Source organism: Takifugu flavidus, chromosome 9 (genome assembly GCF_003711565.1).
Source record: "Takifugu flavidus isolate HTHZ2018 chromosome 9, ASM371156v2, whole genome shotgun sequence".
NCBI classification, from domain to species: Eukaryota; Metazoa; Chordata; class Actinopteri; order Tetraodontiformes; family Tetraodontidae; genus Takifugu; species Takifugu flavidus.
Window position 1 is genome coordinate 1,597,673 of NC_079528.1, and position 26,003 is coordinate 1,623,675.

Here is a 26,003-nt window from a genome sequence, read left to right on the forward strand (position 1 = left end):
GACGGGTCCAATCCGAGTTCAGAAGCGCTCCTTCCCCCCCCCACACACACCACCTCCTCCTCCCCGAGCCCACCCCCTCTTTCCTGTTTCTCTCCCTTCGCCGAGTTGTTCTGCAGCTGGGCTGCACCTCAGTGAACCTAATTGGTGCACTGTGAGCGGCGATCATCTTTCCACTGGATTTTCATCGCGCCCGGCTTCTATCCAGAACATATGACACTGCTGAGAGGGAACCTTTCCAGGAGTTGAGAACAGAGAAGTCGAAGAAAATGGCACAACGTGTGGTTCTGCTCCTGCTCTGGCTCTTGGACTTGTCGTCTGCAGGCTTTCCCAATCAGATTAATATCGGTAAGTGTTTTTGGCGCATCCGTCACATTTGAAGGATTTGTTTTGCTTTTCTTTCCATTTTTTGACGAGGGTGGATGAAAAATGCGTTCTGTGCCTTCATCCCTGAGAGCTTGGTGCCGAGCGCAGTGCGCAGTGATATAGACCAACTTGATTTTACAGAAGCTTCACGCGTAAAAGCGCTAAAATCACTGTAGATTAAAGCGACTCGAACAGCTCAGCCGATCACCACATAGGCTGGACTGAAGGCAAGTATGTGAGGAGGACGGGATGTGGGGAGAAGAAGCGGCTACTCTTCAAAAAGAAATTTCCTCCCAGTAGCAGTCAGAAATTTTAAAGCTGAGTTTCTGTTTTTTGGTTTTTTTTAAAAATAAAATAATAACGACAATAATCCAAACCTGACAGACAGACAGAAGATGCAGGGGCCCTGTCTAAATTCTGTTTTGCATCTCTTTAAGGGGGACTGTTCATGCGTTCCACGGTGCAGGAGCACAGCGCCTTCAGATTCGCTGTCCAACTCTACAACACCAACCAAAACACCACGGAGAAGCCTTTCCACCTCAACTACAATGTCGACAACCTCGAGTCCTCCAACAGCTTTTCAGTCACCCATGCGTGTAAGTGCACTTCTATTTTCAGTCCTGTCCACCTTCCACACACACAAACACACACACACACACACACGCACACGCACACACACACACACACACACACACACAGACACACACAAACACACACACACATACAGATACACACACACATACACACATACACACACCGTGTCCATGTGGGATTGAGCAGAATTATTAATGTGAAATTCTCTCCTCGTGCTTCTAATAGTGGTCACATCTCAGTCCAAGGGAAGAAGTCGAGTTCTTTTCACTTCATTGTGGTTCACAAGGTCTCTGAGGATTCCAGGACACAATATGACTGCACACACGTGTCCTCCACATAATGAAAGGAGTTCAGTTGGAAACACACGGTGACACATGTTGGCCTCCATAGGAAAACCTGCTAATAGACCCAGTCTGTAACAGAACAAAACTGCGTGTAGAAAATGTAAAATGCAAATGTGAGCTACTGAAACAGGGACCAACAGCCTCACTGTGAGACACATAATGCTACTCCTCATGATTCAACAGTTGCAGGCTCTTGCTCCCTGGTCTCACTCTGCCTCCCTTTGGCTGGATTTCCTGGAAATTCCAAAAAAACAGATTTTACCAAATATTTAGTGACATGTTGAATAATAGGCCTACTTTGGCTGAAAGGACGACTTTGGAGGCACTCGTCTTTGCCTGACAGCGCGGCCGAGACTCTGCCTCCAACCCAGAGCGTCCCTGATCACACTGTCCTCTGACTCCCCTCCCTTGTGTTACAGAGCATCTCCCCCAGCGTTGCAGAGTCAGCTCATTAGCACCCAGTCCTCATAGCACCTCAGCACGCTGTCATTGGGTAAAAGGGAGGGGGAAAAAATCCATAGCTCCCCAACCCAATGTCAGCGAATGAGCCAGGAGAGGAGAGGTGTTTGAGCACCAGGGGAGGTGAAGGAGAACCTCGTATCACGGGCAGCAGAACCCTGACCCACGCAACCGTTAGAAACAATAAGCAAATGAGAATGAATAAATAATAGATAGGGCCGTGCAATTTCACGGGTGTTGAAGCATTGGAGGCAGGAAAGACTTGATATCAGAATCTAATTAATTTTATTCAGACTGAGCTTTGGTGAGAGGGGGGACCCTGTGGGATCGCTGACCCTGATTCTTGTTTCCTTCTCGCCCCTCTCGGCACCTCCATCAGGAGCAGAGGCTTCAGGAATGAACTTTGCACTGTCTCGGTTCGCTCGTGACGAGGCTGCTCGGTGCTTTGATGCGCACCCTATTAATCTCCTCAGCTGGAACTTCATCTTCTGGGCTGAAAGTTTGCCAAAGTTTTACAGTTCAAACATTCATATATTTAAGAGGACCGCAATAAAGAGGGAGCTGCCCAGAGATTTGGTCCTCATAACGCATGATCATAGGCTTAATTCTTTTAAGGTTTCGCCCTGAGTCTCCCGCTGTGCTGATCTTGCCATCTGCTGACATGTCACGCTGAGCTCATAAGAGTCCACAAGCATCTCCGATCGTCTCTGCCGGTGCACTGAAACAAAATGGAGATGACGGTTATTAAATGTCACTTAGCTGCTGACTCTCCATCCCCAGAGGCTCTTCTTCTGTGTTTTCCTTGTTGAATGAAAAGACCTCCCTTTTATTCCTTTTTCTTTGAGCTTCTGCATTCGTCAGCATTGTTATTTGTTCCGCAGAGCAGTCACAGTCGTCCAGCGGACATTTGAGTGTCTTTGTCATCAATCGCTCCAAGTGAGTGACTCAGCCCTGCATCGGGAGAATCACTCTATTTTTTAGGTTCAGAATCAGGCGAAAGAGGATTATTCCATCATTTGTGTCAGTTTCATTTCCAAGAATGCCTGATTGTGTGATTCGGGAGGCATCTGGCCACCGTGCTGCAAATTCCTTAATGGTGGGACGTGCATGGCTGTGGTCCACTTCATGGTGCAGCCCCCCCCACCCTTCACTTGTAGTACATTAAAGAACATTATAGGTTAAGGAACAAAAGAACCTGCATAAGGCCTCAGGAATTAAACCTGCCTGCACTTAAACCTTCCACCCAAAATACCTAAAGTGCGATAAAGGGGCAGTCTGTTGTCGGAGCATTTCCTTTCTAGTCAGGATGAATCCTAAAAGCTATTAATTGAATTAGTGACCGGCAGCAAAACAATGCGTGGCTCCAGTAATCCTCGAGGTTCGCCTTTGTACCGCGGAGACACGGCGTGCGCTTCAGCGGCAGGATGGTTGTTGCTTTGAAGTGACATCAGAACTGGTGAGATGCGTAATTACCAGTGCAGGGTCCGTAATGGCTGCGAGAGCTTGGAGTTGGGTACACACGCGGAGGAGGCAGGAGCAGTTCAAAGCTGTTTAAAGAAAGCAGAGAAGACAGCATTAATGTTCCTGATGGTCACGGCTGGCCGACTTAATGACACCTCCATCCTTTTCCTTCCTGTTTACCCTTTCTCTTTTCCTTCCTTCACCTGAGGCAGGAAAAAAAAACTTCCATCAGGTCCCCCCACCACCTCTGTTTACCATGCTGTTTATTGGATTACGCGCCTTGATTCTTGTTAAAGGCGAATTTTGCAATGTTTGGCTTTTGAATCTTATTTCCCTCTTCCTCATTCCTCATTCTGTCATTAGGCTAATGGCCTGTGTCCTCTCTGCCAGCCTTTTTACATGTGCCTGCTCCTCCTTTATTGAATCCTCCAGGTCTTTAAACCGTGGCAGGAGCCGAGCCTCCTTTGGCTCCAATGTTCAGCCACTGTTTCCTCCCCCATCCAGCAAAAAACAGAAAGAAAAGTATGAGTAGAAACAAAGATGTACTTAATGTGGCTTCTCTTAGTAATTGTTTACTTGAATAGAGATGGTGGATAAAGTGTTCTTTAGAAAAAACTGATCACGATATTTTTAAGCTTGAACCTTTATATTGACCATCTTAGCAACCGCGGAAGGAGAGTTTATGAGACATAAATGAGATTTTTCATGATTCCGTCTTTAAATTAAAATAAAAATCTAGGGTGTCTTTTTCTGACAAGAGGATACAGGATATTTTAACATTTGCAAAATTCTAACAATAGAATCATTCACACATAATACTATTGGATTCTATATCTTTTATCTACATTAGCAGACATCTATAATCACCATATGAGGTGTCATGATGAAAGCATCGCTTTGATCTGTGTAAATAAAGACAGGTGATTTAAAGATGGCTGGTTCTTCCGCAGATATTGTTCAATCTCCATATAAACAGCAGGTCATTTCAAAGCTAGCAACTGGCACTGCTGAGGCCCACAAATGAATAGTTCTGTCCTGAATGCCATTAACAGCCTTGAAGCGTCGCTCCGATGCGCATGTGAATATTGGCAGCTTTCAGGATTTTTGTTGAGGGCGAGCTGCTGGTCGGCCTCAATAAGGGAAACGCAAAGAGAAGGCAATTTTAATCATCAGTTTTCTCAGGCAGGATGATGAAGAAGAAACCAGCCTAGAAAATTCAGCAGTAAATGTGGGAGTGGGTCACGTGTGAGGATATTTCACGTGACAGGTAGAAGTGAAAAGACTGGCCAAGCTAACTACAAGTCAGACCAATAGATCTAATATGTGGATTTTCCTACTTGTTTTTGTTTATGCTGTCCTGTCAGTTGGATGGAGACTTTCCACACTTGGCTCCATCCCGACCAAATCTCACCCTCGCCGACCTTTATCCTCTCTTGCGCCAAAGGCTGAGCACCGACTGAGCACACGTGGCAAATGACATATGTTGTAAAACAGGAGGAGACCTTTTTCCCCCAGATCTTTGTCTAGAGTTGCTTTCAGGCCCGACGGCGGCGACGGTGTGAACGACCCACAGACCCGTTTCGGCGGGCAGGCTGTGGTTAGGAGAAGCGCCTCAGGTGGTTGTTGCGGTGTCACGCAGGCTGTAACTCAGCTTGAAAGGTGTGACCGATGAAACACGGCAGAGGAATCTGAGGATTCAGAAAAAGCCCGCAGTGAGATTAGAGAGGCTAAAACTGAGGAATGTGAGAGAGAGTGCCCGACTAAATGACAGACAGAGGCTCTCCAGGCTGTGGGCGCTGTGCTGAGACGCGGCGTCCGTCTCACTCCAGCTGTGTTGGAGGCACAGATGGGGGTTTGCTGATGGCACGCTCATATACACACACGTGCGTGCACATATGCACACAAGCAGACACTGTATATTTACCCCCTTCCATGGCACAAGCCCGTTCGCTGCCCCCTTCACATTTTGCACTCGGTGAATTTGCTGTTTTGGCCCAAAGGTTCCAGGACAGACAAGAACAGAACCTGCGGAAAATAAGAAAAAGTGCAGCTTTTAGGTACTTTAAGAGGGTTTTGTGTCAATTGTAAAGAATGTGTTTGCCCTCTGCACCAAAGCACCGTGACTCTGCGACAGAGAGGAAAGCACAAGTCATTGTGTAATTGTACGTTTTTTTTTTAAGGCCAGCGGGGGTGGGGGTGGGGGGTCTCAGGGGCCGTTGGAGGCGGCTGGGTATAGACTTCAGTAAGATGAGGGGTACAGTAATGGTTCTGGATGAGGTCACATGCACTGGGAGCTGCAGGTCCCGAGGGAGAGGATGGGATGTCACCAGAAGGGCTTGACTGACTGCATAGCTCAGATGGGGAAAAGTGGAAAAACGAAAACGTGTTAAAGAATTTTTCCTGTCACATCGGCTGATCCGGGTCATCCAGCTCCCCGGCTCTTCACAGGATCGACACTGGCGACACAACAGTTACTGTCAAGCAATTAATTGATTGATTAATACAAGAATAATACTGAATTAATAATAAAAAAAACTTTTATTATATTCAGAATAATATTTTGTAATAGTTTTTTGTTTGCTCAATTCATGACTAAATGGATGTTTATAATGTCAGAAAATGGCAAAATCAATTTTCTCTAATGTTCTGTTCTAGAGAAACAGAATGTCAAAACATGTCGGTTAAGCTTTTCAAAAGTATTCCTTCAAAACTCCCTTCAACAGAGTAAAATAGTCTCTTCAAATGAACTCAAATGAAAAACCTATTAATTAATTAATAAACCTCCTAAAAGGTTCAGGGCACACCTATTTTTTTCTTCAATTTTGAATTTCATTGTGTCATTCTGATATAATAATATAACTTGAAGGTATCAAAGCTTTAGGTTAGTAATTCTAATATAAGCCTACAGTGACAGTAAAGGATATGAAACCAATTTTATTCCCCCCATACGTGCTGGTTTAATGGCTGTTTCAGTACATTGGGAGACAGCTCTGCACCACCTACAGTATTAGCCTGACATAAACCTTTGCTGCAGTTTAATTCACTTCTTACGACTACATTCGGTTTGCTCACATGTGGCTTTTGTTGCAAACACAGGAAGAAAAAAAGAAGTCAAAAAGCCAAACCTCCAAAGGGAAAATGATTTTGACCTAATTTTCTGGCCATGAAATGCCCTCTGCAGTATTTTTATTTATTTATTCTGGAGCTGGGCGCAGCTGAAGCTATAATGAGATTCAAAATAGAAAACATAAAACATAGTCTGAGGCGGATTTAACACAATGAATTTTTAATCAGAATATCAAAAAAAGGAGCTTCTTAAACCAAACCTCGGAGAAGTGGAGCCCAGCGTTATTTGTCTTGGAATAACTGATGCTGGCAGATGTTGTTTTGATAAAACAGCAGCTTCGCTCGCTGCTGCTGTGGTGGCTTCACTTCTTCATATATCCTTCACAAACATCGGGCGCTCGGCCACTTGGCCGGGAAGTGGATATTTAGAAAAACCCATCAGCTGAAGAAACAGATTGGTATTTATGATCACAGTTGCTTTTCAAAGATTTCCGCAGCCCCTCAGTGATGAGTCTTTTATGGTCAGATCTACTGCGATGATGCCAGGAGGTTTTTCAATGTTTTCCTATTGATTTCTCTTATCTATCTGCACGATTTCTCCAGGATGTGATGAATTGCGAGCGAGAAGCAGGATTAAGCTGAAATTATTATGGAAGAACTGTCATGGTAGCCTGAAGCTATCGTGCTACAGTCTGCACGTCGCCTCGCACTACAGGGCCAACGAGCGCCGCGGCATTAACGCGGTTTTACTACTCCGTGTTGCAAACTGGAGCTTACAAAATTGGCCCGCACATATGGAAGCAACCTAATATCAACTGAACTCATAAACAGTTCCAGAATCGTAGAACGCTAACCCATATGGAAGCTGACGTAGCCGGAGCCCTCGTAGCAGGCTCGATGCAACGTGCCATTCCGTCCATGCTCGGCACATCTGTTCACCACCGTTCAAATAACGGGCCATTCTCTCTATAAGTCACCAGTGACAGGCTAAGTGTGTGTTCTGTTATTGGAGATGATATCACTCCTCCACTGTGATGAACAAGAGGAGCCGGCAGCCACTGTCGAAAGTGGCGACAGGCAGCACGACGGACCACACAGAGGGCACCTTCCAGGAATATTTGTGGTGCATTGCGAGCAGTTGTTGCTCCGAGGAGCAAACTGTTCATAAGGGGGAAGGAAGAAATGCACCCATGTGGTGCCTATAAGTAAAATGAAGAGCAGGGCAGGCTGTTATTGCCAACCATTTATCTCAGGTGTGTCGGGATCGCGTCTGCGAGTGGGTGAAATCTGGTTCCCATTTTTGTTTCCTCAGCAAGCAAAACCTTCGCGGGAGAGAGCGGGATACGTCATTTGTGGGAGAGATTAGTTTTCATTTCAAGAAGGCATTTGCCCAGACGCACCATTTATTAAAAAAAAAAAAAATAAATGGCAAGGATTCAGAGGATGGAGCGGAAGTGTTTTCAAAAGTTGTCACTGAAAAGATCTCTCATCACAGTCAGCAATTTTTACCCCTCTTTCTGGCTTCTATCTCTCTTTATACACAGTATATTTAATCTCTCTCACAAAGCCCATTACAGCTCTGTTCCTGCAGCCATTGCAGTTAGACTCAGCGAGCTATTGGCCATTCACTCGACTCTTCTACAATACCCGTAATCACTGAATCAGTAATCCCCTCCTTGAGCTGCAATAGCACATCCGCATCGCGCCTCGTTGGAAGTTGCTGCATTGGCCCGGCTTCACTGGGTCCAAAAGGGGGAGAAAAAAAATGGGACAACTCCGTAGCCTTTTTCGACAGAAGCTGCTGACTGCATTGTCCTGAACAAGGTCAAACTGCATTTGGGCCTTCAGCGTAATATCCCTCGACAACCCGGGATGGATTCTGAGTGCTGTTTATGTTTTCGGGCAACTTTGACTGCATTAATAGGTGCGTATTGATTTATTTTCCCTCTTTGCCAAATATTTTGCCGTGTAAAAGTCAGCCGGAAATACAAAGGGGGGGGGGGGGGGGATCACAGCGGTGTTGGGAGGAATACAAAGCATCAAAGGGAATGTCAGCATGTGCTCTCCAGACTAGTAAATATTGGATCATAAAGTGCTGGGTGAGTGGGGGTAGGGGGGCCGTGCAGCTTCCAGCTTCCAGCCTGTCGACTGGGCCGACCCATCCGCACGTTCCTGGCCTGTTTAAAAAAGAGCCAGTTGCTAGGAGAGTCGCGCCAACGCTGCATGTCTGTGCAGGAACGAGGGCTCCATCACAGCTGATCGCTTGTGACAGTTCGCAGTCGCCGGGGCCACTGAAGCATCGTAACCTTGTGGTGCTGGCGTATGGGCGCTCTAACAGGCCGGCTGAAGGAGGTGAGGAAGGAAGACGGTCAGTTGTAATACTCCACAGATGCAGACACGCAAGCGTCCTGGCACAGTCGGGCGCAACGAAAGACACAATACAGGTCAACATCGAGGGTGGATTTATCGACACTCGCTGCAGCTGCAGATTTAAGAGCGCAGTGGCGTGAGAGGAGGATCCGGAAGGCCAAACTGCTGATGATGCGGGTCCGAGAAGCCAGCCGAACCACTCAAATCACTCGCGTTGTCGCCACGTCAAGCGATAAATTTATGATTGTCCACTGATTCATAACGCTCCCCTTAGTCTGACCGAATCGGCGTGAACGCGGCTCGTTATTTTCTGGGGGATATTTTTGGTAGCAGGAGATTATGGCCGTCTGAGGGGCTCCGCTCTCGTCATGTCACAAGGGCAGTTACTGCAGCTGCAGATCAGCGTGTCCATCTGACTGTGGTGCGTCGGCGTTGTCTGACTCCGCACGCATCGGCCCGCTCGTCCGGTCCTTTGTGCTCACTATCCCCACGAGTGAGAATTAAGTGAACATGATGTGCTCGCTCAGCCGTCGCCCTCCTCTGTTTCTGCCTTCAATGGTTAATTCAGAGAGTGCTGTTGTGTGGCTCTCACCATTTCACACATGGCTACATTAAACCTGTGGGCGGTCGCCCCCGGGCCACATACCGTGTTTGTGTGTCCATGCATGACTCTCATAAAATATTGAGGAGCTCCATCTTTGAACTATTGGTCGACCGGCGATTCTTGTCCCTTCATTTTCTTTTCCCCTCTCTGCTATTTCGCTGCCGTGGCGGCGCCTTAGCCAGCATGGCGTGCAGATCAGGAAGGCAAACCTCATCTGGAGCCATGACAGGACTAATCCATCGCAGCTGCAGAATGAAAAGGCCGTTTGGAGTGAATCCATTCCAAAGACCTCAATGGGAAGCTTCTCTCAGACGCTGTGCCCTTTGCAGCCCCGACAGTGCTCGAATATGATGAAAAGGGACCCGGGAGAGTTGGGTAGCTGATCTCTGTTTATGAGGAAAAGAATAGCAAAAGACAGAGGCACGGCGCTGAAGATGGAGAGATGTACTGACCAAAGCCTGTGCTTGTGTGTGCGTGATAGCTCCGTGCACCTTCTTATCGCACAGCCTCGTCTGTCCGTCACCATGACGAGAGCTGGATGTCGGGGCTGTGCAGGCTGAGGAAGTCTGAAGAGGTCTTGAACACGTCCATCCATGATCCACATTCGGTTTTACACGGACTGAAGCCAATAAGCCGACAGTGCAAGTAGAGCCGTCAATGATGTCAAAAAATCCCTGTATGTGCGGCTGTATCACATCAGATATTGAATATTTGCATTGGTAGACACACAAAAAAATAATCTTTTGTCTTCTCATTTTAACAGTTTTCACATAGTTGTGAGGTGAAAATAAAAATAAAAAACCTGCTGACCTGATGTTTAGAGCCAGTGGTGATTGCAGGCATAAACTTTGCAGTATCGAGTGTATTGATCGGTCAGGTGGCTGTAGCGGCTCATTGTTGCCAGTCGACAACTGAATTAGGCAACGAGTTGCTTCCTTTACTTTGACATCACTATATTAGAATAGGAGAAATATGCCATTAGCAAGTATGGCTAATTTTAAAAATTGTGAACAAAGGGCCAATTTGTTGTCCAACTTCAGACTAAGCTGTTTTTAAAATTGCCTCAATGCAGCTTAGAAATGTTAGTTTTTGTGCAGTGATTTTATCTTTTTTTTTTTTATCATTCTTACTGCTAAAGTAATTAAGACAAGCTACATATTTATCAAACTTGCACTTGATGTAAGAAAAGGACTGAAAATAAATGTCAAAGTCAATTCTTTATCTTTTGCAATAGATGGAGTGTCACAGCCCCTTTTCCCCAGTACTTTTCCACTGCCCTGCTCACACCACACCCTCTGATCACCACACCTGCTTTCAGTCACTGATCACACACCTGCCCTCACTCATCAATCAGCTCACCTACCAGTGTATACGTATATTCTCCAGCCTCACACTCACTCAGGGCCAGATTGTACTGTGACGGGTGCAGTTAGGACCCAAATGCAGCACTCTGGAAAGCAGGACCGTAGTAATGACTTTTATTAACACACGGGCAAACAGGAACTCAGGCAGACCAGGAAACACAGGAAATAGTCCATTCTTCAGGCTCTGGGCCCGCACAAAGTCTATGGGTTGCAGGCTCGGGGAGTGGGACGAGCAGCAGCGAAGTCAGGGCCGGGCGGAGAAGTCTAAACCAGGTGAGCAGACAGGAACCCGAGACGCTGAGGCAGAAGTTGTAGTCAGGGGCAGAAAGCAGGTAGGTTGTCTGGGGAACAGGCAAGGCAGGCAGAACGAAGACAGGCAGGGTCAGTAACGGGTAATCCGACAGGGAAACAACGCTGGAAAGTCTCACATGAAAGCAGAAGAACAATCTGGCACTGAGTGAGTGTGAGGCTGGAGAATATATACACTGGTAGGTGAGCTGATTGATGAGTGAGGGCAGGTGTGTGATCCGTGACTGAGAGCAGGTGTGTGATCAGTGACTGAGAGCAGGGCAGTGGAAAAGTACTGGGACAGGAGGGAACTGGGGAAAAGGGGCTGTGACAGAGAGACTCAATAACATATTACTTCTTAAAAATATCAAGAGCATGGAAAATTCTAAACATTCCATTTTCCCTCCGCCTATTGTGGTGCTGCTGCCACTGTAGTCTGATCTCTAAGCTTTAAGGGGATAGACTTTGGCTCGTTTTATACAAAAAGAAGCTTAAATTTGGTTTTGGTGTGAAATGGACAGTGTTTGTTCACGGCCAGCTAACTTTTCGGTGCAGGTTTCGGGGTCTTGTCGAGAACTGAATGTAAATTTTGTTGGAATGGAACATGATGGGAGTGCCTCCGACATCAGGCACCCACCATCCCTGGTCTCACCAGGAAGACTTGCTTCTGCAGAAAACACTGAAAGGAATCTTTTAAAGCTCTTTGATTTAGCGAACCGGCGTTTTTCCTGCGTGATAACAGGAGATGTAATCACCCAGCAAAATGGACCTTTTCCCACTGTTTGCAACTGGCTAAATAGTGCTTGTTGCCCCATCGATGTCTGGCTTGAAATATTACTTTGATTACAACAGTGTCATCATAGCAGATAGAACCAATGGACCAGAGTTGAAGTTTTGTTCTAATCGCTTTTAGAATTGTTTTTTTGTTCCGCGCCTACTAAAATGCACAGAACCCCAAAGACCTCGTGGATGTGGCGCATTCCCGGGTGTGTGTGATGCGGCGTTTTGATGCCTCATCACTTTGTAAACGATCATCCAGGGATATCGTCTCAGCAAGGGCACTAGCGAGATGAAAAGATGGTGCTGGACTCTACATACTTAAACAGATCTGGATTGAGAATAACAATGAATATAGCGCGCTCGATGCCATGTCTTCAAGGTTAAACAACTGCTCCCAGCTCATGTCCTCAATCACTTATTTCATTATTCTTTGGAGGAAGGCAAAGAGCCGGAAGACACTGTTTGAAAATTCAACCCTGTGATCAAGATTCACAATGCAAATCCCCCAGTGGCTGAGCTCCATTTGTTTTATCACCAACAGATATGAGTTGTGACATGTAATTTCATTAGAGAAACTGCAGGCTCCAGTGTACACGAGTCAGGAAGAAGTCCCCACCTCTCCTGTTTTTGTGCAGCGCTACATAGATAGAAAAGTCCATATAGGACAGCAGTCAGGAGGAATTAAACTCAGAGGACACAAGAATCTCAGGATTCATCTCTGTCCTGTCTTAAAGCTGAGGAACAGCGACAGTGACAATCAGAAAAGGTTTAACAGAAAGGACTGGAGATCTGATGGAGCAGATGTGCACAGGAGGGCTGCACGGGCAACCCCGCATTTTGACATTGATGGAAAATTAGATTTGCCTGCCAGACTTGCACAAAGGTCACGTTCTATCATCCAAACATGACCTGGAACCACACAGTTTCTCTTTTTAACTGCTGGGTATTAACTTGACTGTGAGTAATCTGATTCCACAACAAGCTTTTCAAGTGTGTCGCCCCAAATTGATGTACTTCACCAAGAGAAGTTCCAATAACAATGAGGACCCTAAAACTTTAATGATTTCACATCCTTTTTTTCCCCCCTGTCTTTGTTGGTCAGCCAGTCCACGGGCTGTTTCCTGCGATCCAGCGGAGCTGATCGAGCCTGATCCTTGTGAGGACACAATTCCAGACTCTCTCTGACAGCCACAGTTTAAATGTCGTGATCTGACACGCTGAAACGCCCCTCTCCTTCCCTCCCACCCCCCTGCTGTTCCAGGCGTCCTGCCTCCTCTAACTCATCTCACTCCCAGCAGAAAGACGCTGATTAGGCCTGCGTGTGTGAACAGGCTGGCGAGCCATCAGTGGCTGTCCATCCTCGTGCAGCTACGCTACCATCTGTACGTCTCTGCCTAAGCGATGCTGACAGTGTTGGGTTAACAAGTAAAAAGAAAGGCAAACTTGCTGTTCTAAAGCTTATCTAATAGCACTAGATACGACACGACAGCATTAAGCTCCACACGATCAACCGCTATTTGGAGGCTATTCTAGCGCAGTGCGCAAAAACCAACTGTGAAACGCCTGTCTGCATTTCTACATCCCCCAATTTAACCGCAGCACCGGCCCACACCAGAGATTAGCTGTGATTGTGTGCACCAAAACACACAAGACAGATATGAAGGGACGCAGGAAGAAGTGGAACGCACCCTATATACTGATATAAACATGGAGAGGGAGGACAGGCTGACGCGTGCTAGACGTTCGGCTGGGAAAAACAATCACCGAGGTGGGAAGAATGACGGCATCTGGGGATTGATGACGTCCAACCAGCCTCAACATAACAAGGCAAACGCTCAAAGAGAAGCAAAAAGATGGAAGTAACGGTCCTTAGTGATACGAGGATGAAATATTTAGATTTTCTTCAGAAACATTTTTGGATTTTTGCAACATGGCCGTCCAATTACCCTCCTTTTAATTCATCTGCAATGAAGATTGCCTTTTAGCCCCGCGGTGCTGACTGGAAGGATTAGTAGCATGTGAGGGACTTCTTGGAAATCCAATTACAGAATATCATGAGCCTTACGTGTCTCATTGTCCGCTGAATCCTGCTTAAAAAAACGCAGGGAGCCACAGTGAAGGGGTCAGCAATCAGCACCTGTCCCCTCGACACTGCGCTGACGTCCTGAAGGAGAGAGGAGTGATCATGTCTGCCGGGATAGGAGGAATCTTCCAGCTCCTCGTGCCTCCGCATTGCAGCAAATGGTTGACTGTCTGAGCCTGTTAAAGTAGGAACTGTTATTTGTTCAGCCTGATAGGCGGGCCGGCGTCTCTCAGAGCGGACAGGGTTTAGGTTTGTTATCTGCCCGTATAGATGGTCTTTAATTGCATGTGTCAGGGAAATGACACGCAGTGGACAAAGGCATGCAAAATGGGATTTATGCACGTATCTGCAGAGTCCTATCACACCGATTCTCCCTGGAGTCATTCAGCAGGCCTTCCAATTTCATAGCTGCCATCACAATGTTGTTATCTGGATTATTGAAACAGGCACCCATCAGAGCAGCGTTCTCCTCCAGACCGCTTGTTCTTTTCCTCCAAATGCTGATTTTTTTATTTATTTTATTTTATTTTTTGCATGGTCAGGAAGGCACCGCTGTGGTAATACAGATATTACAATGCATGCTGGTCCTCCGTGGTGTGTACAGTGAGCCTGGCTTAGGGCTCGGTGGTCAAACAAAAGGACGGCGGTGAGACCGTGAAGGTGAAGAAACTCGTCAGAGGCAGATTGAGCTGAGAGTCATCGAGTCCTTCGAGGATTTCTGGGCAGCCATTGTCACAAGTGGAGCCGTGTATCGCAGAGAGCGCAGGAGAGGAGGAAGGAGCATCTGGTGGAAAGGGGAGAAGTTAATGAAGTTTCCTGAGCAGGACGTATGTGCAGATGAACAACGCCTGACCTGGGTCCTTCTTATCTTCTCATCTTCAGTACAGACATAATAAAACAGGGCATAAATGTGGAGACATGACTGGTGACCACATGGAGGATTGAACATTTGCTACTCCTGCACAATTTCTACAATCAATCGATCATTAATTGACACTAATAGAGGTGCGCTGAACTTGAGACCCGCCTAAAAGGAGCTGAAAATCGTGCTGTTTTCTGCGTGCCTTTTCAGGCAATTCTTTTTAAAGAAAGTACTTTTCATATCCCGAAACCATAATTTCAACTAAAACGTTTCCTTTAAAATTGCATCTGGAGGCAAAAATGCAGCACCTGATAGTTTAATATAGCTACAAAGAAACATGGCAGTAAATAAAAGCAGCATATGAGCCTTCTCATATCAGTCAAGTTAGTGGAGCCATTTAATGTTCAAAGCTTGTTATAAAAGCTGCATGAACAGAAATATAAGATTCAGTCTGAGCTGTTATTCTCAGACAAGTTTATTCATCACGATGTAATGTTTAGAGGTAAAGAACTTAAGCTTTCACTAAATTCTACATAATGGGCGCAAAATATATTCTGACTGTGATTCATCTGAACACAGGAGCTGAGAAGGGGGGAGTGTGTTCTCTGCGCAGGGGGAGGCTGATGTCTCGGTGGGTGAGCTCCAAGCTAACAAGCGTCAGTGACAGAGCGTCCCCAGGCCAGGCATTTTATCACCAATCATCAATCATACGCTCTCCCAGTAAAACACATAAAGAAACAGACAGTAAAGCAGCCTCCCAAACCAAAAACAAAGGCTCTAAAGCAGATCCGCCTGCTGCCGCGCTTCACTTTACAACCGTCTCACCACAGCCGTGTTATTTCTATGGTTTCAATTTTACGTACTGCTGGAGTACACGCTGTTGACCTTGCTGTGTGCTTTTACCTATACCGACATTTTCCTCCGTTTATGAGTGTCTGTCCCGTGGCGTGAGAATGAACATTGCTGAAATGCACAATTGTAATCCATCTTATTCTTCTTCATGGGTTTCATGTTTACTTTAAACAGACTCAATGATAAAACTCGGTGTATCGGTATTAGGACATTTTTATCACATTTTTTTTTACCACACACTCAACATAATAAGCAGAAATATAAACTTATATTGCCAGAATAGAGAAGTTATCAGTGTGATGACACGTATGACTCAGATAACAGAGGGTTCAAGTGCTGATGATGACTAAGAGCCAAGTACGTCCCAGCAAAGCCTGGCGAGTCCGGTGGCCCATAGCCTCACATTTCCATGCTGATGAAGTTAGACACTCTCCTCGGTGATTCCGCTTACGTTTGGAGGGCGCTGGCTGTGCCTCAAAGTGCTATTAGCTTACACTTGTGCCTGTAATGTAAGCCAAGATCATTTTGAAGCATGATGAGATTTTTGCAGTGGTAACCCTGATCACACCATGTAGCCTCAGTGCCTGCATTATTGATGTACTGAGACTGGAAAATATTGTTTACTGCCAAAAAGTGAAGCAAAAGTGTCATTTATCATGTATTATTCTCGTAAATTGACCTTTAAACTCACATATTAACAGTCATCCTACATTACATGGGTGTAAACTCTTCAGTGTTTGGGTGTTCTTCGGTTAATTGAAGTGACACAAACCAACAGATATTTTGAAGGGGAAATCTGTGAAAAACCTGATGATGAAGGAGCCAGACTGGCAACAGCTTCCATTCAACGTTTTATGAAACAGTTGCAGACGAGCCTGTCTGGAATCTGCCCCTGCTGTCTGAATTTCAAGCACTTTACATCTCTATATGACAAAAGCTGAAGCAGTACCCCAGGGCACTTAGGAGCTATCTAGCAGCGACAGCATCCCTCCCTCACAACAGGCTGGTCCTCATGTAGATCGCTCGCGCATATGTGCACGTATGCGTGTGTGTGTGTGTGTGTGTGTGTGTGTGTGTGTGTGTGTGTGTGTGTGTGTGTGTGTGTGTAGGAGTGGGGATTTAGCAGAAAAAGGAGCTGTGGGGTCCAGAGGGAGAACCACACCGAGGCAGAAATGAAAGACGTGTGGCCACGAGGAGAGGCGCTGGAGCCAAAACAGAAAGAACATTTGGTTTAGCGAGAAAGTTGACCTAAGAAACAGATAAACAGAGACAATCATCATTGACATTTGCTGTTCCCGGCTTCCTCCCCGAGGCCGCGCAAAGCTTTGGCTCATGGGTGCAGAAAGAACATTGAAGTTCTCATACTCTGCATGAAAAGCCCCCCCCACCCCCCACCCCCTCCCGCCTCCTTATGAATTAGCCCAGTGTGCCCGCAGGACACCAAATATCAATGTGGACTAACATTCCAGGCCAGCCATCTCAAGTGATGCATCAGAAATGTAACATCCCTGTAGCACTGCCAAGTGTCCTGATTATAGAAGGGAATGAGGGCGGCACACTATGTGTGCTTGACCAGTGAACTGGAGATGGGATGCATGGTTCCCTGCAGCAGGATGGGGGAGGTGAAGGAGGAGGAGGAAGCGCAGTTGGCTGCAGAGGGAATAAAAGAAAGCGAGTGTGGAGAGAAAAGAGGAGAGCAAATTATTCTTTCAGGTTTGTCTTTTTTTCACCCGCTGAGTCGTCACACAAGCTCCTTCTCCTTCGTCAGCATCACAGTATCTGCGTCTGAAACGGGTTGTTTGCGTTCAATTCAGATTTAATTTAAGTTCTTCCCCCATGTGGCGAATTTATTTTTCAATCTACTCTTTTATTTATTTATTCCACTGCTAATCGGTGCGGCGCTGATGGAGCGCTGCGACATCATTTGGAAACAATGTGAGGGAGGCAGTCAGGTGAAGAGAGGCGCAGTGCTGCTGCTCATGAACAGGATGTATAGTTTGTGTGTGTGTGTGTTAGAGTGTGTGAGTCAGACGGCTGAGGCAAAAGATAGGTAGCACAGGTGGAAAGAAAGAAGCGAGAAAGAATCAAGTGAGGAGGAGAAATGAGAGAACCAGGCAGTGGGAGATCTGGACTGCATGGAGAGATATCGCTCAAAAATGTCCTTATTTGTGAATATTTCTACTTAAATTCTGGGTTTAAGGGATTATTTAACAGATTAGGGAGCGCTTTTTATGTGTTATACCCACATTTTTTGGTAAACAACGGTGCACATAACAACAGTTAGTAGAGCTTAGTAGTGAGAGAACAAGAGTTTCTGCACAGCAGGGCTGACAGCACTTCATTCACAATCAATAGTGCTGCATCCACTAATTGTGCAGTGTTATATTAGCTGTTGTGGTGTCTATTTGTGGACGTGCGTCTGGATGGGAAGCCTGGTGAGCTGTCGCGGCTCCCCATGAGGACGAAGCCAGTAGAAGGTGAATAATGTGATGTTTCAAGACACCGGCGTGGAGCTTCTGTAGGAGGCTCACCTGAAACAGCTCGCTGACAGAGGAGCACATATCCTTCCTAATGACCCTCGCAATGTGTGGACATGTCTGGTATTAAAGCTAGAACCCCCTCAAATCTCTCCCTAATGGGCAGCAAGAGGACAGCTGACTATGGAAAGCGAGAGGCTGCCACATCTGCCCCATGAGGTGAGGTTTCCGTGTCCCAAATGAAGAGGGAGTGCAGAGCGAGTGGGACCAGGATGAGGGCGACTCTCACTCTCTCCCTCCATCGTGGGTGGAATGGAAGCTCTCACTCTGTGCCCAATAATGCTGTCCATCTGTTGATTCACTTATCAGAAGAGAGTGGCTTGTCCCTTGTGCACGTGTGTGCACGCGCGCCTGTAGGTGCTGCAGAAGATGGACGCTTGCACCATGGGCGAGTTGTCAGGCCCACAACAGATAGGGAGACAATACAGTTCAGAAGAACGAGGTAAACCCCACGGGTGATTTGTGATTGCTGGGGACATTAGTGCTGCTGTCGTCCCAGGTTTCACCCATCTGCCTCATGACATCATTTTTTTTAAGTAAATTAATTATTTACATCATCAACAAGGTCATAGGATGGCGAACAGCCTTGTTTAAATTGAGCCGGTGGCGTCTGCTTTGTTCAAAAGGATAAATATCCATCAGCCAATCAGGAGCAATTCTTCAACAAGGCCATTACATAAGATTAGCTGATGCTTTCCCTCCTGTCATCCAACCATCGCGCTGGAATACTGAGAAGTATTTATGAATGTTGAGAATGCTTGATTACCCAGTGGGAACACTTGGGAGTCAATCAGAGTAAGTGAACAGTCATTCATGATAGGCATGAAGGGAAAACACATCTGTAGCTCTCAGTCTCGCTTTACATATTAATGGCTTCTGTCGGAACAGAAGCGCTCCCACCTCACAATTTAGGACATCCCACAGGAATGCCTGAAGAAGGCAGTCAGGCTGATGTTTGAGTCACATCCGACACGTGCTGATGTCAAAGTTGTGGAATAAATGGATCAGATCTTAGATCTGCTCTACTCTTTTTACTGGTTTCTCATTTTCCTCGCAACTCGATACATTTCATCTAGAGTGCTGCCCAGTGGACGCCCATCTGTCCTGTCCTCTGTGACATGGACAGGCTCTGGAAGGATTTGAATTTGATCAGTGCTGGACCATAATAATAGAAGTCATACTTGTTGAGGTACAAATGGTTGTGATGCAGAGCCATATACAGCAGCTGGGTGAGCCAGTCAATGCAGGTGAGTTCTGGTATTCAAACGTGCTTCGTCAATGTAGAGGAGAATATGATCGGACCGGTTCTGTGAAGACTTTCTTTGTAGCACTAGATTTATTTTACTGGCATCACGTTTTAAGAAAAATCTGAGTGCTTCTCCTTTTTATGTGATGACAGAAATCGTGGGTTTCCACTCTTAAAAAGATATTATGCATCTAAAAAGCCTTTTTTATTCAGCTTTTGACCAGCTTTTGAAGCGTAAAAATAACTCCTCCGTATAAATATCTGAAGAGGATTTTTGCCCTCTTTGTTGACGGCCTGTTGTGAAGGATCTGAAACTGTTCGCCACGACAGCAGCAGTGACAGCAGCGGTGGCAGTGGCGTGATTGCTCCCTGCGTTTGAGGAAAAACAGAAATAACAGGTGGGAGTTCCAAATGGGAAAACATTCTCAGAAAGCGGTGACATTTCTGCCTCTCGGCTGCTGCTTCTCCAGCTCGCGCTGTAACACCCACCTGTACGCGTGCAGGATGACTGGTAACCTGGTGTCAGGGCAGGCAGCAGCTCAACCACAGAGACGCACTGAATATACTCTCACGTCTCCGGCTTATTTATATCAAACTGAAGGAAGGCAACAGATTTCATTGTTTAATGTACTTACGTTTCTCTTAAAAAGCCTGTAACAGTTTTCTTATGGTGGGAGTTCCTTTGGGAGCACGTCCCTTTAAGAGAGAGAGAGAGCACGTCCCTTTAAGAGAGAGCAATTGCTGGTGACAAAGACAGATTTTAGGTCCAACAAAGGATTATTTGATTAAATTGTTGATTTCCTTTGAACAGAATAAGTTCATTGTGACACAAAATCCAAAGGAAGCTAAAGCTGCCCCTTTTAGTTTTTTTTTGTCTCTGACCTTCTCACTTAGCAAAAATGAGAAAAAGCGGTCTGTCCTTGAACTCAACACGAAGTAGATACAAGCAGAAATAAAACTAAAGGCAACACATAAAAAAATGGAGCTAATCTCTCACCAATTCAAACAAGTTTCTTTGGGTTTGATGTAGTTCTTTCCAGTAATCCATAAAACATATCTGCGAATTGAAAAGCTATGGAAATCTGTGCAAGCAAAAGCGCATTGTCATTTTTGGATGCGTTAGCACTATTAAAAGGCAAATAAGTCAGTCTCATAGTCTCTTTTAGTGAAGGTGATGACGCACACATTTGCAAATGTCTACTCACTTTTTTTGCTGAACACCCTTTGAACGTCCTCCTGTCCTCTTCTGTCCCCGCAGTTTGTTCCCAGTTCTCCCGCGGGGTCTACGCCATCTTCGGATTCTATGACAAGAAGTCCATGAACACCTTGACCTCCTTCTGCGGGGCTCTGCACACCTCCTTCGTCACGCCCAGTTACCCCACCGATAATGAGGTGCAGTTTGTCATCCAGATGCGCCCCGCCCTCCGGGGCGCCGTCCTCAGCCTGCTCTCACACTACAAGTGGCAGAAGTTTGTCTACCTCTACGACACGGACCGAGGTGGGTGTCAGAGCCCGGAGCCTGTTTCACAGCAGTCTGAGAATAGCAGCCACACGCTGGGGTTAGCAGGAGATAGATCTACCCCGGGATTCTTTATGAAAGCCTCTGTGCTTCATCTGTTACTGATAACACAGATAATAACTGTAAATGTGGAGAGACTGCATTTCTTATGATCCCCAACCTCAGGATTTGTTTACCAGCCGGCCGGTTGTGTCAGTTAATCCTCTGTGTAGATGTGTTGTTGATATTGTCTCGTCTCTCCTCAGATATGAGGTGAAATCAGAGTGTTTTTAATACGTTTTGCACATGACTCCTTTGCTTCAGCGGGGCTTGTTGCTGGTGAGAATTAGACATTAGATGTTGCTGTAATGAAGGCTGAGCTGGCATGTAGGATGACCTGTCAACACAGGGATGCAGTTCCCTGCCTAATATTCCCAACATCAGACAGAAGAGTGAGCTCATTAGTATCTAGTGGAATAATGGAAGCCTCATTCCACAGTATGTACTGCAACCTCCTTCAGGATCCTCATTCAGCCATCATTGGCTGATGATGTCATCTGGAGCCAGAATTCTGCCCAGGAAGTTACAGTACCGAAGTGTTTTGTTTCTTAGCCAAAGATCTCAGCTGTCAATCACGATGCTTCACTCTGTTTCTAATGTGATTCAATAACTTGTCACCTGTAACTAGCAGAAAGGTTAGCATTTGAGAAGGAGTAGCGCTGAGCTTTTGGGAATGAGATTTATGACGCTCTGTCGGCACTGCGCAAACTCCCACGCAGGAGTTTACATTTAGCAAGCGCATGTAATTGTGCCCTTGTGCATTTGTGCCACTGGTGCTTGATAAATTACTGTTTGGAATTTACTGCTATGTTCCAGTGTTTGCTTTGTAAAAAAAGAGGATATTTGGGGAATTAGAATAGATCAATCTTCCCAAGTGGTCCACAAGTAGCCGGGAATGAAAAGGCAGGAGGAAGTGTATTGAGAACAAGTGGAGCACAGGCTAACCTGCTAATGTCCTCGTCTTTGTTTAGCAGCTATTCATTTGCAGAAAAGCTACCAGCAGTTAGTCCCTGTGTGGTTCTTTATTTGTGGTTCAGCTTTACTCCCCCACCTCCCGGTGCCTCACTTTAGAGCAGCGGCCTCTCTCTTTCGATCTCCAGGCTTGTCGGGTCCAGAGCTGAAGGCCTTAATCCTCCACACAGCCTTGAGATAATATGTGGTTAATTAGGGTCACTCTGACTAGAACACTCATTGGATTTTCCCTGCGGATGCTAGCAACCCACACGTCCTTCAGCTCAACCAGCACCGGCCAACTGCTGGTCTCCGGCCCTTTGCCTCGGTTCTTCTGCCGTCTGAAACACAGATGAGGAGCAGAGCTGTGATGGCAAATAGGCACGGTGTAATGAGAGAGGCCACGGCCCTAAATAAGGGGGAGAAAGTGAGGAGGAGAGTGTGAGGAGGAGAGAAAAAAAACATTCACTCCCCCAATTAAGGCGACACGATGTACTGCTGCTGCTGTTTTACACCCTGTTTGATTCCCTCGCACAGACAATCCTCCTCCACACACACACACACACACACACACGCACACGCCCATCTCTGTGCTCAAACCCATGCCAAGACACTTTTACCCCCTTCCTTACCTCCAGAGGTGTAAGATGAGCTGTTATTAGCAGGAGGACATTGGCCCCAGGAGGGGATTAAAGTCGTTTATTGATGCACTCCATCCGGCACTTTGAGGGACTCTGACACTTGGCTCATCAAGGAGATGTGTCACAGAGCCTCCATCCACACTTATCAGGTAGTGCAGCTCCCCAGGTAATACGAACACTGACTGCCAGCGACGCACAGACAAGTGAGGGGGGAAACAGACTTCTGTCGGAACAATAGGCGAGAGAGAGGACGGTCGGACACATCTCAATGATGCGTCTCAAGAATCGACTCCGACCTGGTTTATCCACAGGCGCTACCTTCACTGATGTTACGTAAGAGCGTAACGCAGCACTTGCCTGCAAAATGTGTCTGCTGGCAGCTTTCAGTCTGTCCACATTTCCCTAAATAGATTTTGATTTGGATGCATTTGAGACACTGATGCGAGCCGAGTAAAGAGCCTGACGCTGCAGAATGGCTGTTCGGAAGATCTCAGCTTTGCTTCTGTTTCTGGAGATGATAATTGGGCATTAATAAATAAAGGCAGGGGAAACTGTAAGTACTGGATCAGACTATTGGTTATAAAATCAGCTTTGTCACCTTTGAAATCGGCCACAATGGCTTCAGTGTCAGTGGCTGATCTACTTATTCATCCAGCCATTGTTGTCCTGCATCGCTCCACTGAGACCCTGTGAAAGACCATTGTCTCTCAGCACATTGTGTTATTGCTCTAAAGTGATTTTCATGTAGAAGCGCTCAGCCGCCTGCGAAGTGAGAATTATCTAAAAAACAAAAGAGGGGAAAGGGAAAAAAAACCCACAACAATAAAGCTATGAAGGTAAAGATCATTCCTGTTGGCGTTCCTTTTTATCCGCCCGCTGCCCCTCTCTGCTGCTTTTGATTTATTTTTGATGGAACGCTCGTGCTCCACAAAGAAACCACTTTGTTACTATCCTCTCCAGTTCTTTTTATGATGGAGGCAAAACACCGAAAAGGGAGGTCCTTTTATTCAATCAATAGAAAAGATTAATAACAAGCTCACTTCTCATTTGCCTGTGTTATCAGCCCAGCAAAAAGGCTTTTAGAGGCTTTTAGTGCAGCGCTGTCGCTGCCAGAGTGATGGTCCACGTGCTTCTGTCGCACAAAAAGGCAAAACGGAGGTAAATTATTTATCCTAAATGCCAATTTCTGATGTATGAAAGCCGATGTTATGAGGAGAGTGTGGCATTGGGAGCAGATGGAACAGTCATGGGCCTCCCTAATGAACAGCTCCACTGCTTTTATCTGATGAAATACGTTTTATATCTGTTAATAAGGATGTAGGAAGATACAGGTGAGAAGGGCCGACTCTGGATGGACGAGCTGAGCTGACAGAAAGGAAAAATATCCCCTTCACGCAACATTTATTTATTTATTTATTTTAAAAATCATACTTGTGTCCCATCCGATTCCCCAGAAGCTGTATTTTGCTCCCCCGTCCTTTAGTTTACATCTATAGATGACTTGGACGGTGGGTGGGGGGGCCTCACAGGGTGAGGGGAGATGGAGCCTGCCCTTGCTGTTCTGGCAGTCAGGTATGGGCAGATAATTGCCAGGTCTGTGCAGCAGAGACAGATGATTACAGGGTTTATTGTCTCTCGCAGGCACAATCAACCCTGATTCAGCAATCTCACCTCTCTGTGATTTATGACTCTTCCTCTCGCTCTATCTCCCTTACGTCCCTATACCATAGCTCTTATGCCAGCTCTAAGCTCTCTTTAATGTCCCTCCTCGCCGAGTGTCCGCCAGCCCCCTCTGATGTTTCTGTCTTTGAATGTTGACTCGAAGCACAGTGTTTATGTGGGGGAAGCAACAATAATATACTGTAAGCAGTAATAATAGTATTAGTCATGGGCTCAAAAGTCTTAGACTATTTTTTTATAAATGTTTCCAATTTTTGAGGTGACATTAGCTGACTGTGCTGCGTATGTCCCCTGCATAAAGTCCATATGGAGCCATAATCAATGCTAAATTATGATAAAGAAGCAGCGGGAGAGAGTGAGGTGATTTAACATTGCGCTAATGTTAAGGCTAATGTTAGTGTGTTTTATAACAAAAGCTAATTTGATAATGAAAACCAAAACCTCTACCTAAATTAAATTCACTATCACACAAGACTATGATGTTACCGGGTCTCTGATTGTACAAGATTCTGGAAATCCTTTTTTGTCTTCTTGGGTTCATAAATCACACATTTAATGTGTTCAGAAGCAGAATCCACTTTATTTAATCTTACCAGGGCTACAACAAGTCAGTCTCAACTCAAACTGCATCAAAGTTTGCAAACACAGTCTCCGGAGCTGCCTGACAAGGAAGGTTATCAGAATCATTTTACCCAGTCCAGATAAGCAGAAGCAAATATTTTCAGGAATAATTATCATAAAAAACTTTAAAATATGTTGGCCAAAGTAAATTCTGTTGACATGAATGTTTATCATGTGGCTGGCATCAAACTTGTTAGCCTGATTTTGAATATAATCTCAGGCTGCCAGGTAAGATTAAGACAGGGGACGTGTTTCCTTTAGTAATGGTGGGCCGTTTCTCACTGGTCTTCTGACATCTACGAGTAAGAATCTCCTGATAATGTAAAGCTCTTATTTGACTGCTATTAAATGGCTGTTAATTAAAAGGATTAGAATGAGCTAAATAGCATTATTATGTTGATTTAGCACGCTCCACAAAAGCCACATCTCGGGTTGTAGGTGGCTGATGATAGCAACCATGAATTATTTCACAGCTTGGTAATGATAGCTAAGCCAGCATCTTTAACTTTTCTCCTTTTTATTGGAGAAACAGAAGACCCACAAGTATGTTGAAGCTTTACATAGAGAATATTACACAGAGGTTTTTGAAAAGCAACCTCCTGCTTTACCTTCAGCTGAGCCGCCGACGAACGCACAAATAAAAATTTGGCCGGTCTAGAAGTCTAGAACCGTCTCTAAAGCATCTCCACCAGCGTCACTGGGATCTGTCAGCCCTGTCGTTGAATCACCTGTGTACGAGTGATGCCGTCACACGATTCTCGCCTCTCTCGCTGTCGCCATCGGAGCTCTAAAGCGTTGGTGACGTACTCGAGGCAACGCTGAAGGTGACAACGATGCCACCTGCGGTGCGAGAAAGCAAGGCGCTATTTTCTTTGACTCTTTAACGTGGACAGTCGAAGCAGCAGGTGAAACAGTGGAGCAGCGCTCCATGTCACAGCCTCATTATTGTTCCAGGAAATCAAACCTTTATTGAGCAAAAACCTGCCAGATGGAAGCCGTTTCTCAGCGTTCGGTCCCTGAAAACAACCCTCTCCAGGGCATTTCTTTGATTTATTGTGTCAATATTTGTAATGACCCCTCCAGCAGCTGAGTCAATGCCTCAAAGGTACCCACAGCAACGAGGCACGGGCGCAGCATCGACCGCGTCAGGACAGGGTTCTGTTTGTAAAAGGATACCTCAAAAAAGAATAATCTACTTCTGTCATTGTCCCTTTTGATGATTTCATTCATTTTTCCTAATCTTGGAAGCAGCTGACGCCATGAAAGTAAACCCCAAATC

The 26,003-nt window shown here is 45.9% G+C and overlaps 1 protein-coding gene across 5 annotated transcripts in view; it reads left to right on the top strand.

Moving 5' to 3' along the window:
• The first annotated feature begins 23 nt into the window (after positions 1-23).
• gria3b (glutamate receptor, ionotropic, AMPA 3b) overlaps positions 24-26,003 on the top strand; it is a 71,327-nt gene continuing 45,347 nt past the window's right edge. For all 5 annotated transcript variants that reach the window (XR_008952016.1, XM_057042885.1, XM_057042884.1 and 2 more), the window contains exons 1-3: positions 24-345; positions 801-959; positions 20,532-20,771. Coding sequence is in view for 4 of the 5 variants with exons in the window: in XM_057042885.1 (XP_056898865.1) it covers positions 267-345; positions 801-959; positions 20,532-20,771 (478 nt within the window). In the remaining variant the exon portion in view is untranslated. The remainder of the gene's footprint in view (positions 346-800; positions 960-20,531; positions 20,772-26,003) is intronic.